General features: G+C 37.8%; 1 protein-coding gene across 1 annotated transcript in view; it reads right to left on the bottom strand.

The window, feature by feature from the left end:
• The window catches only part of LOC106081652 (juvenile hormone acid O-methyltransferase), a 35,845-nt gene extending 19,644 nt beyond the window's left edge, over positions 1–16,201 (bottom strand). Inside the window, exons 1-4 of the mRNA XM_013243781.2 lie at positions 16,129–16,201; positions 6,725–7,097; positions 6,383–6,666; positions 6,151–6,325 (exon numbers count right to left, since the gene is read on the bottom strand). Coding sequence (XP_013099235.2) covers positions 6,151–6,325; positions 6,383–6,666; positions 6,725–7,097; positions 16,129–16,201 — 905 coding nt within the window. The remainder of the gene's footprint in view (positions 1–6,150; positions 6,326–6,382; positions 6,667–6,724; positions 7,098–16,128) is intronic.
• Positions 16,202–18,054: the final 1,853 nt, after the last annotated feature.

Consider the following 18,054-nt stretch of genomic DNA (forward strand, 5'->3'; position numbering starts at 1 on the left):
ATAGAAGGAAGGATGGACGAAAGGGTTGAAATGTACGAAAGGAAGAATTGATGGAAAAAAGGATGACACGGAAGATGAACTAAAGAATGGAACGAAGATGGAAGAATTGATGGACAGAAGGAAGGGAAGGAAAAATGGAAGGGTGGATGGAAGAAAATATGGAAGGAAGGATCGAAAGGGTATGAAATATGTTTGAAGCAAGGATGTAAGATAGGAATCGATAGTTGGAACGATGGAAAGAAAGATGGAACTTTTTACAATTAGCCCCATGAACACTACATCAGGTGAACAGGGGCAAACTTCTCACATCTCAATGAGTGTCGTCCGATTCAAGTTTAAGCTCAATGATAAGTTTAATCTCACTGTCGGACGGGATCCCGCATTGCGACACCTCTTTGTACAGAAGTTTTTTTACCTAGCTCCACAAAAAAAAAAGAACAATTGTGAAGGCATTTTGTTCCAAATACATTTATAACACAAAGACCTTTAGTCAGTGAAATCATTCTTAATCTTATTAGTGACCAATCGAGATCAAATTATGCAAGAATTACGTTAACCTTTATGGGCCGAAGACCTTAAATAAATGATCGGTTTGTATGGCAGCTGTAGCCAAATATAGTACGATCCTGGCTTAAGTTTTATTGGTATTCTGAAATCAGACTCACTTAGACAATTTGTCACCATTGTAATACGACAGTAACTACAGTTCAAAGACTCTTATGGGTTCGATTCTCACTGGTAATAAGAACCTACACCTGCTTTGGGTCGAAGATATTAAATTGGGAGATTAATATATATGGTAGATACATATGTTTATGAGAATACGGTCCGATATTGACATATTCAGCGCAGACATTTAGGGTTCTAGTACAAGTAACTGTACCAAAATTTCAGCGAAACCAGGCAATAAATGTGCATAGTATGAATCGGAAACTTTACGCCAGTGATGAGCACACTACCACTATTGAAAAGACCATTCTGTGTTTGTGTGAGTATCATCAAGTGTCATTAACTCAAGACCTTAAATCGAGAGATCGGATTGTATGGCAGATGCAAACAAATGCACCTTGTACCACTATGATGGCATAGGGTATTTATATGTACGACTTATTCTTACGTCTTGAGAAAATAGACTGCCACTCTAACCTATTCTAATGTTCCTCATTGGTAACCTCATCAAGTTACCATTTTTATACGAGTACAACAACATTTCTACGATGCCCTTTGATATGGCACAACATTTATTGCTGCAGCAATCTGGATAAGATTTCTTAAATCCCATTTAAATAAATTTTAAAAAGTTTAATTTTGAATATAAAATGTTGTGCCATGAAATTTACATATTATTAAAAAACGCAAAAGATATCATAAAAGAACACTTCTTCGAGACATGACAACATGCTATGTTGGTTTGAAATCTATGAGAGTGGTGATGACTTATGTTGAAAATCTCTATGACATATGCGGGGGAAAAAAAGAAATGGATTGTCATATTTGTGCACCCTCTTGGAAAAACAAAGCAAACAGCTCGCATCTCATAAATGATTAGAACAATCAAATAAATACGTTTCATTAGCGATGAAGACACTGCTGTAAGGACATAAGGAATTCCCCTGCCAACAACTGACAAAAGGAATGCAGAACTTGAGATGTTATCTGTATTGGGATAAAAATCAACAAATGTCAAATAATGGTTTGACAAGTCGACTTTACTATGAATGACTATAATGGGATTGATGAAACTGCACAATGTGTTGGGAAGCCAGAATGCGAAGGGATTTTATTACAAACTCAAATGGAAAATCAACCCCCATAACATGTGTTGAAAGCACAATGAGTAGTCCAAGATAGCAACACTAATGTAAACGATTTGGGAAAATGTACTTAAAGATGATATTTTTTATAAATGTATGAAAGCTTAAGCAATTTATTGAAATAAATAAAATTCTTGTGCTCCGTAATGGAACTATATATACAAATATCTAACAACAGTTCTAGAGCTCAAAGGAGAAACTTTAATAGCGGCACAAGATCAGCCTTTGAATACATGATACTATCAGAAGAATATTTCTTAAGCAGGCGGAGGACTCTGGATGTAGGTTATGTCATAAGCCACATAATTTCCGGATGTCCGATATTACCTGGAACGAGACAACAGAGTAGCTATGTATGTGCAGTGGCAGCTTCAAACGAAAGTTGGCATTGTGTTAGTTGAACACCAACCAAAGCCGTAATCGAGAAGGATGAATCTAAGTAGGGCATCCTTATTATCAATGAACGAACAATCAAAGCAAATCGAACTGAGTATTGTGTACCACAGTCTAAATACCCCAAAATTGACGCAACGATATCTGAAGCTCGCAATATTGCAATAAAAATGCAGAAAACCAGAACAAATAGAGAGGTATGTAGAAAAAGGTAAAGATAATGTGGTATGCGAGGACCCATTGTTGTTGTAGCCACATTTGCAGTTGGAGATGGCGGACCCACGACAAAAAGAGTCATAGGAAACAGTTTTCTTTTCCAAAGACAAGTAACAATGTGCTTCTAAGAGTATGTAAACTTTTATTTATGAATATCCAAAAAAATTCAAGTTTTTTACCAAACGGCGAAAAAATGGGAAATAAATCCATAATTTTTTATCTGTTGATCTGAGCGGGGAAAATTGATTTTGACATATGTATAGGAGGACACAGGCATTTTCGTCCTCTATCGTTAATACAGGGTGAGAAAGTTGACCACTTCCCATCTTCCAACTTTCAAGGGGCATTAACTTTTGATCTACTGACCCAATTTGCATGGTTAAGGATTCTGAAGAAACTCCGTTTACATTTTACTCAACTCGGTGTAAATATCTATTGTATATATGTAAAATGTACAGTTGTCTGGGAGCTTCATCAAATACTGATCGATTCGTTCATGGGTTGGATTACACTTTGCCATGCGAAGAAACTGTCGCTTGCAAAATTTTAGAAAAATGTGGATTCCAGAGCAAAAATGGGGGATACATTTGCCTGGGACCCACACCTAAAGTTGGACCCATCTGCACCATATTCGGCACAACTGTAGACAGGTCTAAGTAAACTTTTAGTTTCAAATTTCAACCAAATCGGATAAAATAAATATGCATTTTAAGATCACTTTCTCCAGAGTTGGCAAAAGAAAGTGGTCAACTTTGACACCATGTATCTCACAGTGTATTAAAGATATAGGCCAACAACGTTATTTTTTATAACCACCACCATAGGATGGGTGTATACTAATCTAGTCATTCCGTTTGTAAATGCAAATTGCAAATTTTGCCCATGAACATTCACTAAGGAACAGGGGCTAACTTCTCGCATATCAATGAGTGCAGTCCGATTCAAGTTTTAAGCTCAATGATAAGGGGCCTCTTTTTTATAGAAGAGTCCGAACGGCGTGCCGCAATGCGACACCTCTTTTGAAGAGAAGTTTTACATGGCAAAGTACCTCACAAATGTTGCCAGCATTAGGAGAGGAAAATCACCGCTGAACTTTTTTTCTGATGGTCTCGCCAGGATTCGAACCCAGGCGTTCAGCGTCATAGGTGGACACGCTAACCCCTGCGCTACGGTTTGTTACATCTCGAAATATTCGTCTCAGGACCCATAAAGTATACGAGGGTTGCCTTTTATGTTTTGGGATTGGACAACCTTTGTGTTGCAATCTGCCAACTGACAGCTCTATCGTAAAGCTTGAAATTTTTTGAGGTTATACGTACTCGTTAGGTTTTGACATACGAGCGCTATTTGTGTGGTTTACAGTAACTTAAAAGATTAATCTCGCCAAAAAAAAAGGCATTAAGTCGTGAACATTTTTGTGCGTTTATTTTTTACAACTTTTGAAGTGAATTAACTCAAGAACAGTGTATCGATGAACTCATTTCAATTTTCTCCTTTATGCCTGTTCACAAGGAAGACAAATGTGGGATAATCTGACGCGCCAAGTTTCCTCAATAAAACAATTTCGGTATCTGACAAAGTCAAATACTTAGGAGTGATCTTTGATAGGAGACTGAATCAGAAGTGTCACATTCAGTAGCACACTGAGAAGGCTCACATTGAGGTCTAGGCACAGTGTTGAATTGACGATACGCTAGTACTGCCGTCTGGAAGATTATGTTACACGGATGGATCAAAGCTAGGGGACAGAGTGGGCCTGGGTGTCTACATTGAGAACCCAGGGACTGAGATCTGTTTTAGACAGCCTGACCATAATACGGTGCTGCAGGCAGATATCCGGACGATCACGGAATGCGTGAAGTGGTGTCTTGCTAACGCGAGGACATCGAGTGTGAACATCTTTACCGCCAGTAAAATTGCCATAAAGGCAATAACAACCAGGACGATAAGGTCACGAACAGCAGTGTAAGAAGGAGATTAACGCCTTCTCTGAAGATGGCAAAATCCGCATCGTTTGGGTGCCGGGCCATAACGGAATAAGGGGAAATGAAATGGCAGACGATTTGGCGATGAAGGCCAGGGGACTGCAGTCAATAAACGTGGTTAACCCGAAGCGTTTCGGGTCGACGCAGTCCGAGTTAAGGGAGTGGGCGACGAATGCGCATGCAACATTGTGGAACAGCGAAACGGTAGGACGTCGAAAATCCTATGGGGTGATCCAGATCGTAAGAGGACCAGGCAATTACTGAAAGGAAGTAAAAAGAAGGTCAGTATAGCTATATGGAGCTCAAATCAACGGTATTTGGGAGTAAAGAACGAATTTTAACGAATTTGGCCGCCCCAGCCAAAATACTCTCCAAACGATTCATACTTGCCGACCATGACAATATGGGGCTCAAAGTAAAGGGATTTGGGAGTGGATACGAATTTGATATCCATAATTGAGTCGAAATTTGTCCCCGAGCACATATCAATCCCCTAATTTCAAAAATATCAGATCTTGAAGATTGGTAATGCGATTTATTCGGCGTTTTTTTGCACTCTAACAGTCACAAAAAAATGGTTTCTACTACTGTTGCGGAAGGGTACCGCTCAAAACCCGACAAATGGATATATTCACCAATAACGACTATATAGAGCCATGTGTTTGGGGAGCCGCCCCTCCCCAAAATACCTCCCTATTATATGAAAGCTAGTTGGGGTGGAAATTTCTTGATTTTCGGGAAATTTATATTCATTATCGGGACAAAGACCCTGGAGTCCAACTTATTTACCGATCATGCCATTATGGAACTTATTGGGTTGCCCAAAAAGTAATTGCGGATTTTTTAAAAGAAAGTAAATGCATTTTTAATAAGACTTAGAATGAACTTTAATCAAATATACTTTTTTTACACTTTTTTTCTAAAGCAAGCTAAAAGTAACAGCTGATAACTGACAGAAGAAAGAATGCAATTACAGAGTCACAAGCTGTGAAAAAATTTGTCAACGCCGACTATATGAAAAATCCGCAATTACTTTTTGGGCAACCCAATATATCGAATGTTTCTGAAAGTAGAGCACGAATTGTATGTTTACTTTAATGGCCAAATGACTTCCCCCGAAATACCCCCTAAACCCACAATATTTACCAATACGGTAATATGGAGCTCAGAAGGAAGGGATTTGGTAGTAGAGTAAAAATTTGCCAAGGGACCGAGCAGGTGCTAACTTCTCACACATCAATGAGTGCTTTCCGATTCAAGTTGAGTTTATCAACGATAAGGGACCTTTTTTTAAAGCCGAGTCCGAATGGCGTGCCGAAGTGCGACACCTGTTTGGGAATAATGGTGCCTCGCAAATGTCGCCAACAATAAGAGGGGATAACCACCGTTTTAAATTTTTCCGGTGGTATCCCTATCCTAATAAGATATTAGAGAGTTAAAGAAGGCGCAGCAGGAGTGGGCCCTGTCCAGCTAGTTAAAACATAAAAACCAATCTCCCGATTTGATTTTAGAGCCGCATTTCTGCCCGATTTGGCTGAAATTTTGCATGTCGTGTTCCGTTATGACTTCCAAAAACTTTTTCCCTGTTTCGCCTAATGCTCTTCGTGGAAATCGTTTACATATGTGACGATCTATATTTCATTAAAGTTCAGTGCAAAAAAAAATTAAATTTCTTTATATTAAAGATTAAAATATTACTACATTAACTTTATTGAGCCACTGTATGCTACACATATTTTCACTTTCGGGCGTAAACCACCAGCAGTGTATAAGGAATTGGTAGTACGCCGCAATAATCCTTGGGATCTATTTTGTTGCCCATATACCTGAAAGCTTCTACCAATGCTTCATCCATATATTCACTACGCAATGTGGCTGGCATTCGTTCTACGAAGGGATTCACGGCCATCATATTTGCTGTAAAATAGTTTCGAATTTAGGGATCTTGCATGTTCATCATTCACATTGGCTTACTTTTGAAAACTTTCACACTCCTATAGTCATAGGTTTTATGCTGTAATTCTACGCTGAAATCTGTAAATCCCGCATCTGTGAGAAACTCCATAAACTGTTTTCGGGGTTCTTGGCAATTTTGTTGTGGTGGAATAAAAGAGTCCACATCGATCGCATACTGAGCCCATTTTTCCATTTTACTTAAGACTTTGTAAGCGTGAAAAATTGGATGAGTGCACAGAGTGATAAAAAGGCAATCGCCCCCAGTGGGTCTTAAGAGTTCCCAAATGTTTTTAATCGCTTGTCTGGAGGAATATGTTAAACAATTAATTTGAACGAATATTCCATTGTTAGATTACCTACCTTTGAGTTCTTGCATACATTAAAGCATAGAAGGAGGTCACATGATCAAATTGTCCTTTCAGCTGCTCGGGCAATGTGTCCGTTGCCATGTCGAGTGTTTCAAACTCAACTCCTTTTACATGACCGAATTTTTGGCGGGCGTAACTAACCATTGTAGGATTAACGTCGGTACACACAATGCGTTGAAAATTTTTTGGTATCCTTGGGTATACAATATCCATGAGAACATCGCCCGATCCTGAGCCGAGATCGATTAGTGTATCTTCCCCCTTGGGATGCCATTGCATTTTTGAAGAAAATTTCTTAACTACAACATCCGCATCATGGCGTTGCACATCATTAGCACTGATATATAATTCGGGATTATTCATAACTGAAAAACCGAGTGATAAGTATGAAAAATTTTAACTGCCTAACCAATACGATGGAGCCGACGATTTTATGCGTCCGTAATTATCTATAGCTTCGAATGGATTGAACCACACGTTCTTTGAAAGCGGCCAATTTATAGAACATTTGATTTGGTTTGCTATTTGGAGAAACCATTCAGCAAATTCCGCAACTAATAATCATAGTTAATGCGTCAGCGATCAGTGAAAACCAGAAAAAACTACAATATTTTAAATTCATTGTCGTTGAATGTATTTCAGAGCATGACCCCATGACGTAAAATTTGTATTATCACTTGCCAAATATGTTTGGAACAAAAAATATTGTTTAAAACGATGTCGCAATCGGCAGTCTCGAAATAAGGAAACCCTTTCCCGTTCTTAGTAGTAGTATTTATCAAAATACAGGTGCAGTCCGATTAATGTTTAAACTCAGTGATAAGGGACCTCCTTTTTTGTGCCGAGTACGAAGGACGTGCCGACATATGACAGCTATATCCAAATCTAGACCGATTTGGGCCAAATTGAAGAAGATGTCGAAGGGCCTAACAGAAATCACTATCTCAAATTTCAGCAAAGTCGGATAATAAATTTGGCTTTTATGGGGCTATGACTTTAAATCGGCAGATCGGTACATATGGGGGCTATTTCAAGATATAGCCCAATACAAGCAATTTTCGAACTTAACCTGCCTATGGACTAAACAAGAATCTGTGCAAAGTTTCAGCTCAATACTTCTACTTTAAAAGAGTAGATCGTCTTAGATTTTTACGACGATCAAGAATATATATATTTCATGGGGTCGGAAAAGGATATTCTGATGTGTTGCAAACGGAATAATAAAACGAATATACCCCCATCCTTCGGTGGTGGGTATAATAATGCAATTGTTGCGCTTTGCTTGTTTGTTAGTTTGTTGTATATACCATACAGACTCAAAAACGGCTGAGCCGATATCATGCAACTTTCGCAGGTGGTAGAGTTAAGGCCTCCCGGTGAAAAAACGCTTCTTCATTTCGTAATATCTACGAGGGGAATGGAGGGGGGGGGGGGGGGGGGGCGGATCCTCTCCCTTACCACAAATTTCAAAACGCCAGATCTCGAAAAAGGTGCGTCGAATTAAGTGAAATTTTGTTAACCATCTTATGGTACCTCAAAAACATAAAATTGGTATAAAATTATGGGGTGACATATCCTGGGGGGATGTCCCATCTCAAAACCAACGAACAGACATGTTTACTCATTGAGACAATATGAGACTCAAATTAAAGGTATTTGGGAGTAGAGTATGAATATGATAATTAAAATTGGCTCCAAGTGCCTAGGAAGCCGTCCCAAGCCCAAACCCCCGCCAAAAATAAAAATTGAACGATCAGGACAATACGCGACTAAAACAACAAAGCGTGCAAAGTCGGTCGGGCCGAATATTGGGTACTCACCACCATGGATTCCGCTAAAAATGTACCTTTTTTAACTGATTAACTGTCTAGATCGACTCAGAACGTCGAGACGATCTAGAATCAATAGTTCGCGATGTTACAAAAGGAATCAGTACATTAGTATACCCTCATCCTGTGGCAGCGAGTATAATGGAATGGAAGGTACAGCGAGTATAATGGACCGATCAGGACAATATGGGACTCCAATGAATGGTATTTAAGAGTAAAGTATGAATATGATATTCAAAATTGGATCCAAGTGGTACTTCAAAAAAATAAATTGGACCGATCAGAACATAATAATCTTATATATAAAATCAATTTGTGTTTGTTTGTTTGTATGTTTGTCTGTTCCTTATAGACTCAGAAACGGCTGAACCGATTTTCTTGAAATTTTCACAGATGGTGCATAATGATATCGTGGTGTAAATAGGGTACTACATTTTTTGATATCTGAAGGGGGGGCGGACCCTCCCCCTTTCCCTAATTTTCAGAAACGCTAGATCTCGGAGATGGGTGGTGCGATTTAAGCGAAATTTTGTGTGCCCTCATATAGTATCTTAAAAATAAAAATGTTGTATCCAAATTTCCGATTAGGTACCTAGGGGGGCTGCCCCATCCTAATTTTACCAAACATATATTAACACCAATCACGACAATATGGGACTCAAATGAAAGGTATTTAGGATAATAAAACGCATCTGATATCCAATTGTCGGACCAAGTGCTAGGGGAACCACCCCAAGCCCCAAAACACCCCTAAAGCGGACATATTTACCGACCATTGCAATATGGGACTCATATGAAAGGTATTTGCGAGTAGAATATGAATCTGATATCCAAATGTGGGACCACGTTTCTGGGGATCCACCCCTTTCCCAAAACACCTCCCAAACAGGACTTATTTACTGACCATAGGAATATGGGGCTGAAATAAAAGGTATTTGAGTGTAGAATTAAAATCTGATAAACAAATATGGGACCAACTGTTTGGGGGGCCGTTTCTCACCAAAACCATCCCCCAAAGTGGACAAATTTACGAGCAATATGGGGCTCAAATGAAAGGTCTTTGGAAGTATAGCACGAATTTGATATCAATATTCGGGAAAAAGTGTCTATGGGGCCACGCCACCCCCGAAACACCACCCAAATAGTAAGTATTTTATAAGAGGGCTATGAGGCTCAAGAGAGGTGGAACACGACTTCGATATATATTTTCAAGGCCAACTCACTGAGTAGCCGCCCATCCCCCAAAGCACCCCCCAAGCCGGTCATGTTTGCCGACTATGGAAATATGGGGCTCAAATTGTAGGTATGTGGGAGTAGACAACGTATCTGATATCAATATAAGGGGCCAACTGTCTAGCGGACGTCCCACCACAATAACAAACCCCAAATAGGACGTATTTGCTCACCAAGACAATTTGGGTCTTAAAGAGAGTGGAACTAAATATTCATAGTTTTTAGGGCTTTTTGCAATAAGGAGTTTAAATGAGATTAGAAAACGAATTTGATGTCCAATTTTGAGGCCAATGGCAGTATGGGGTTCAAATAAATGTTATATAGGTATATGCGAACAGAGCACGTTGCTGATATATTTTCCAGGCTTAGGGTTTGGGGGACCACTCCAATCCCCAAAACACCCCTAAATCGGGTATATTTACCGACCATGTCAATGTGGAGCTTAAATGAAAGGTATGGGGTGGGTAGAGCAAGAATTGGTACCCATTTTCGGGACCAATTTTCTGGGGGTCTACCCCTTTCCCAAAATACCCCACAAACAGCATTTTTTTAGTGACCATCGCAATATGGGGCTCAAATAAAGGTATTTGGAAGTAGAATATGAATTTGATATCCAAATGTAGGACCATGTATTTAGGGCATCACCCCTTTCCCAAAACACCCCCAAAGAGAACAAATTTTTCGACAATGCCAATATGTGGCTCAACTGAAAGGTATTTGAGATTAGCAAATGAATTTGATAACCTATTTTGGGGCCATGTGTTTGGTGGACGCCTCATCCTGTAAACTCCTCTTAAGCTAATGGCAATATGGGGTTTAAATACATGGTATTTGAGATAAGAGCACGATGCTGATATTTTTTCAGGGCCAAGTATCTGGGGGACCAGCTCTCCCCCGAAAACACCACTAAATTAGACATCATGAGAATATCGGGCTGAAATGAAGTATTTTAAGAATGGAGTACACCTTACATCCAAACTCAAATTCGTAGACCAATAAAGATCAAATGGGATTCAGGCACTAATATTGGTATTAGATTTTGCTGAAAATTGGCAGCGAGAAATACGGGCGATCATGGAATGTATGACGTAGTGAGGTGTTAGAGCGAGGACGTGGTGTATGAACATTTTTACGGACAGTAAACTAGCCATCAGGGCAATAACAACCAGGAAGGTAAGATCAAGAACATTCTTGGAATAAAAGAGAATAACGCTTTATCTGTGAATGGTACAATCAGCATTGTTGGATGACGGGCCATAGCGGAGTAAGAAGAAATGAAACACTGTGGGACAGTGAAAAGGTCGGTACCACAACGAAAATTCTATGGGGATATCCGGATGGTGAGAAGACGAGGTTATTACTGAAAGGAAGTAAGAAGGAGGTCATTATAGCTTTTGGTATCCTAACGGGAAACATAGTGCAAAGAGCCCACGTACGGCAAGTGATAGCATGTGTAGGGCATGTGGGAAAGATGATGAGATGTTGGAGCAATTCCTATGTCCTTGTCCGGCGGACAGGCGGACGGACATTGCTAGATCGCCTAGGAATGTCAAGATGATCAATAATATATATACATTATGGTGTGGTGTCCCAGATCAATACTTCGAGGTGTAACAAACGAAATGCCTAGATCAGTATACCACCATTCTTTGGTGGTGGGAATAGAAATTGATAAACAGCATTTATTTTTTTGTTTTATATAAAAGAAATTTCAAACTAATTATAAAATCTAAAAATAAATGCATGTTTGTTTTTTCACTGTTTTATTTTGGGTTTTGATAACAATGCCATGGAAAGAGTTTAAGACTATTAACATTAAGTTCATATGTTCAACCTATAAGATGACACTAAATTAAATTTCTTATCTTCATTTCTGTGTTCTAAAATTAACTAATAATGGAATTGACAAAAGTTTATTCTTTTTCTTACAAACAATTCTTGGTCTGGGCATGATTCAGATAATTGGATGATTTTAGGTCCGATTTGTCTTCTTCAGGTCCTAAAAGCCTCAAGTTTTGCTCGATTTGGCTGAAATTTGGTGAATGGAGTACACATATGCCCTCTAACACTCACACCAAATACAACCCACTTACGTCAATAAGTAAATGTGAGGCTACATTTATAAAATAATTAATCGCCAATATAAACGAATGCTCAAATGACGTGCTAAAATTCTTCTTCGAAATGCATTTAAATTGACCCAAAATCGTTTTCTGATGAATGTTGACTAACTGCGTATGATAGAAATCTCACTTGTTTGAAGAGAATTCTCAATTAAAGAAGATTTTAAATTTGTTTGTCAAAATTTTGGGAATTTTTGCTGTTCAGTTTTCACCACAGTTTTTCCTACGTACCCCTTAAAAAAATGATTATTCGTAAAATTTTTATATTAGAAAATCATTTCCTTAAGCAAATTAAATAAGTCAGTATGTGTACATCTTCTTATATATAAAAATCAATTTGTGTTTGTTTGTAGGTTTGTTTGTTTGTTTGTGTGTTCCTTATAGACTCAGAAACGTCTGAACCGATTTTCTTGAAATTTTCAAAGATGGTGCATAATGACCCCGTGGTGAAAATAGGGAACTAAATTTTTTGATATCTAAAGGGGGGGCGGACCCTCCCCCTTACCCTAATTTTCAGAAACGCCAGATCTCGGAGATGGGTCGTGCGATTTAAGCGAAATTTTGTGTGCTCTCATATAGTACCCTATAAAAAAAATTGGTATCCCTTTTTCGGATGGGGTACCTAGGGGGGCTGCCCCACGCTAAAACCAATCCAATATATATATAGACCAATCGCGACAATATGGGATTCAAATGAAAGGTATTTCGGATAAGAAAACGTATCTGATATCCAATTGCCGGACCAAGTGCTAGGGGGACCACCCCAAGCCCCAAAACACCCCTAAATCGGACATATTTACCTACCATGGTAATATGGGACTCAAATGAAAGGTATTTGCAAGTAGAATACGAATCTGATATCCAAATGTGGGACCACGTTTTTGGGGGTCCACCCCTTTCCCAAAACACCCCCCAAACAGGACTTATTTACTGACCATGGGAATATGGGGCTTATACATATAAAAGGTATTTGAATGTAGAATACGAAATTGATATCCAAATATGGGATCAAGTGTTTGGCCGCCTCTCATCAAAAACATCCCCAAAAGGGGACAAATATACGACCATAGCAATATGGGGCTTAAATGAAAGGTCTTTGGGAGAAAAGCACGAATTTCGGGAAAAGGGTCTATGGGGCGACGCCACTTCCGCAACACCACCCAAATAGTAAGTATTTTCTGACTATTGCAATATGAGGCTCAAATAAGAGGGTTTTTAAAGTGGAACACGAATCCGATATTTATTTTCAAGGCCAACTCACTGAGTGGCCGCCCATCCCACAAAACACCCCCCAAGCCGGTCATGTTTGCGACATGGAAATATGGGGCTCAAATTAAAGATATGTGGGAGTAGACCACGTATCTGATATCAATATTAGGGGCCAACTGTCTAGTGGACGTCCCACCACCATAACAACCCCCAAACAGGACGCCACCGTAGGTTAGGGGTATACAAATCTAGTCATTCCGTTTGTAACTCCTCGAAGTATTGATCTGGATCGTCACGATATTCTGAGTCGATCTAGCCAGGTCCGTCCGTTCGTCTGTCGAAATCAAGATAGCGATCGAGAACGTAAAGCTAGCAGCATCAAATTTCGCACAGATACTTAGTATTGCTGTAGGTCGTAGGGAATTGCAAATGGGCCATATCGGCTCAGATTCAGCTGTGCTAAGTACGATCCAAAACGGTCTATAACCTGATATAGTTCCCATTTAAACCGATCTCCAGATTTGACTTCTGGAGCCTTTACAAGCCGAAATTTCCGATTAATTTACCCTTTAAAATTGTAAAGGAATAACAAGTCGTTTACTAAAAACAACTTACTAAATCGGAAAAGAATTGAGACTCGTAACGCCTCAAGAAGTTAAAATGTCAGATCAGTTTATATGGGAGATATACCAGGTTATAGACCGTATCAACTTTACTAAGTACAGTTGTCGGACAAAAATTGCGGCTTGTAAGGACTCAAAAAGTCAAATCCGGAGATCGGTTTATATGAAAGCTATATCAGGTAATAGACCGATTTGCACCGTATTTGACACAGTTGCTGGAAGTCATAACAGAGCACTATATGCAAAATTTTAGCTAAATTGAACAAAATTACGGCTCCCAGGCGGTCAAGAAGTCAAATCGGGAGATCGGTTTATACGGAAGCTATATTAGGTTATAGACCGATTTGAACAATACTTGACACAGTTGTTGGAAGCCGTAACCGAACACCGCATGCAAAATTTCAGTCAAACCGGACAAGTATGATGGCTTGTAAGGGTTCAAAAATTCAATTCAGGAGATCTGTTTATTTGGGGTCTTTATCAGGTTATAGACCAATTTAGACCATACTTGGCACAACTATTGGAAGCCATAACAGAATACTATGTGCAAAATTTTTGGCAAATCGGGTTATAAGTGTAACTTTTATGGGCTTCAGATCCTTAATCGGAAGATCGCTCAATATGACAGCTATATCCAAATATGATCCGATCTATAACATTATTAATTTTGGTATCGGAAGGCTTAACACAACCCACTGTTTGAAATTTCAGCGAAATCCGTTGATAAATGCAGCTTAATCGGCAGATCGCTCTATATGACAGCTATATCCAAATATGGTCCGACCTAAAGCGTCTCAATGTTTGAAATTTCAGTGAAATCGGTTAATAAATGAAGCTTCTATGGGATTCAGACCCTTCATCGGCAGATTGGTCTTTATGGCAGCTATACCCAAATATGGTCTAATCTGAACCATATATGAGTCGGATGTCCGGAGCTAACAACAACTAACTGTTTAAAATTTCAGCAAATGAAATGAAGCTTTAATGGGATTTAAACCTTAAATCGATAGATCGGTCTATATGGCAGCTATATCCAAATATGATCGGATCTTAACCATATTTGAATCGATTGTCGGGAGACTTATAACAACTCACTTTTTCAAATTTCAGCCAAATCGGTTTATGAATGCAGCTTTTATGGGCCTCAAACCCTAAATCGGCAGATCGGTCTCTATGGCAGCCATATCCAAATATGGTCCGATCTAAACCATGTTTGAGTCGGTTGTCGGAAGGCACACAACAAATCACTTTTTCACTTTTTAAAATTTCAGCGAAATCGGGTAATAAATGCAGCTTTTAAGGGTTTCAGTTCCTTTATCAACTCACTTTTTCATTAAAATTTTGTCTTTAGATAAAATTTCATTGAAATTTTGTCTTTAGATAAAATTTCATTGAAATTTTGTCTTTATATAAAATTTCATTGAAATTTTGTCTTTAGATAAAATTTCATTAAAATTTTGTCTTTAGATAAAATTTCATTGAAATTTTGTCTTTAGATAAAATTTCATTGAAATTTTGTCTTTAGATAAAATTTCATTGAAATTTTGTCTTTAGATAAAATTTCATTGAAATTTTGTCTTTAGATAAAATTTCATTGAAATTTTGTCTTTAGATAAAATTTCATTGAAATTTTGTCTTTAGATAAAATTTCATTGAAATTTTGTCTTTAGATAAAATTTCATTGAAATTTTGTCTTTAGATAAAATTTCATTGAAATTTTGTCTTTAGATAAAATTTCATTGAAATTTTGTCTTTAGGTAAAATTTCATTGAAATTTTGTCTTTAGATAAAATTTCATTGAAATTTTGTCTTTAGATAAAATTTCATTGAAATTTTGTCTTTAGATAAAATTTCATTGAAATTTTGTCTTTAGATAAAATTTCATTGAAATTTTGTCTTTAGATAAAATTTCATTGAAATTTTGTCTTTAGATAAAATTTCATTGAAATTTTGTCTTTAGATAAAATTTCATTGAAATTTTGTCTTTAGATAAAATTTCATTGAAATTTTGTCTTTAGATAAAATTTCATTGAAATTTTGTCTTTAGATAAAATTTCATTGAAATTTTGTCTTTAGATAAAATTTCATTGAAATTTTGTCTTTACATAAAATTTCATTGAAATTTTGTCTTTAGATAAAATTTCATTGAAATTTTGTCTTTAGATGAAATTTCATTGAAATTTTGTCTACATAAAATTTCATTGAGCTTAACCTTGAATCAGACAGCATTCATTGATATATCAAAAGTTTCCCTAATGGAATGCTCTTGGTCATTTGCCTTACTTTAGAAAGTGAAATGCAGCCTTGGGTATTTAACTTTTAATAGGGCTTATGTGTATGTATAATATTTGCTTTACGAATAGTTGCTAATAAACTCACCTGCAAAATGTAGAGCTGCAAATTTGTTGATGTTATAGACATTGACTTTGTTGTTGTTTTTATTGCAATACATTGTTTTTGTTTGCCAATGCAATAGGATGACGCAATACCGTTCTTTTTTCTATTTGTTTGGTTTGTTGAAGATACCTTCTTTTGCTTGGACAAAGAGCAAAACACCTTACCTAATGTGAGAGCATTACATGTTCACTTTGTCTCTCACTCTCTATGCACATAAAACACAACAACATGAATAATAGATACACACACGGCGTAACATAAACGCGAAATCCGCAGCCTCATTAATTTCTTTTTTTTTTCTCGATCTTCTTTTTGCAAATTGCAATGAGTTTTGAACGATTTTCCATTAAAAATTGTTAATATATTAGTTGCACTTCACTTTTGTTTTAATTTATTCACTTTTTTATATAGTTTTCAATGTTTTAATCACTTTTTAACTATAACTTTTATGAGGACTAAATTTTTGCTTGCGACCGATTGAAGTTTATTGATGAAACTGAGTGGGCAGCGCAAGAAGTTGTTAATGGAGTGGGAAGGAAAGTAGAAAGAGCGAAAAAGTAATTAAGCTGTCACCTTGTTGTCAAAGCAATTAAGAGAGAGATGGTTGTTTGTTTACCTTTAAAGAATGGATGTTTTCTCTTAGACTTAACAAAAATTAAGCAATGCTTGCCTTGTTTTTGCAATAATGTTGTGTTTTATCGTGCATATGACTAAGGAATTTGATTTGTGTGAAATGATCCATACGGTTTAACATAAAATGTTTTTCATTTGTGGTGGGGGGGGAGTTGTTTTGTTTTTGTTTGTTTGTATGTTTGTTTGTTCCGTATAGACTTAAAAACGGCTGAACCGATTACCTTGAAATGTTCACAGATTGTAGGTTGGTCTGGAAGGGAACATAGGCTATTTAATTTTTTGATAACTGGAGGGGGGGGCAGACCTTCCTGCTTACCCCAAAAGTACTACCCAAAAATAAAAGTGGACCGATCGGGACAATATGGGATTCAAATGAAAGGTATACAAGAGTAGCGTACGAATTTCATAATAATAGTTGGATCCAAGTACCTGGGGGCCGACCCAGTCCCAAAACCCCTTAAAATAGGTTTATTTGTACGATCATGACCATATGGGACTCAAATGAAAGGTTTTCGGGAGTAGATTACGAATATGGTCAGGAAGTAGGAATAGGCTTTATAATTTATTGATAACGAAAAGGGGCGGACCCTCTACCGTTACCCCAACAATACCACCCAAAATCAAAAGTGGACCGATAAGGACAATATGGGTATCAAATGAAAAGTATGCGGGAGTAGATTACGAATCTGGCATACAAATTCAAGTCGAAGTATAGGGGGTCACCCCACCCCCACAAAAACGCTCAAAAATGGCACATTAGCCAATCACTGATATATGGGACTCGGTTTGTTTGTTCCGTGTAGACCGAAAAACGGCAGAACCGATTATCTCGAAATTTTCGCATATTGTGTAGGTTGGTCTTAAAGGAAACATGGGCTATATAATTTTTCGGTATCGGAAGGGGAAAGGACCCTCCCCCTTATGCCAAGAACACAACCCAAAATCAAAAGTGGACCGATCGGGACAATATAGGTATGAAATGAAAGGTATTGGAGAGTAGAATACAAATATGGTATTATATTTTGAGTCTATGTACGATTCGGGCCGTTCTAACCCCAAAACTGCCCCAAACAGACATATTGGACGTTCATTTCAATATGGGGCTCAAATGAAAGGTATTCGGGGGTAGACTTCGAATCTGACATACAAAATCAGATCGAAGTATAGGGGGTCACGCCACTGCTCAAAAACGCCAATAGACCCATTATGACTATGTGATACTTGGCTGTTATTAGTGTAGGTCGGTTGGGATTGTAAACGGGCCAAATCGGTCCA

The sequence above is a fragment of the Stomoxys calcitrans genome, chromosome 3 (genome assembly GCF_963082655.1).
Source record: "Stomoxys calcitrans chromosome 3, idStoCalc2.1, whole genome shotgun sequence".
In the NCBI taxonomy this organism is placed as follows: Eukaryota; Metazoa; Arthropoda; class Insecta; order Diptera; family Muscidae; genus Stomoxys; species Stomoxys calcitrans.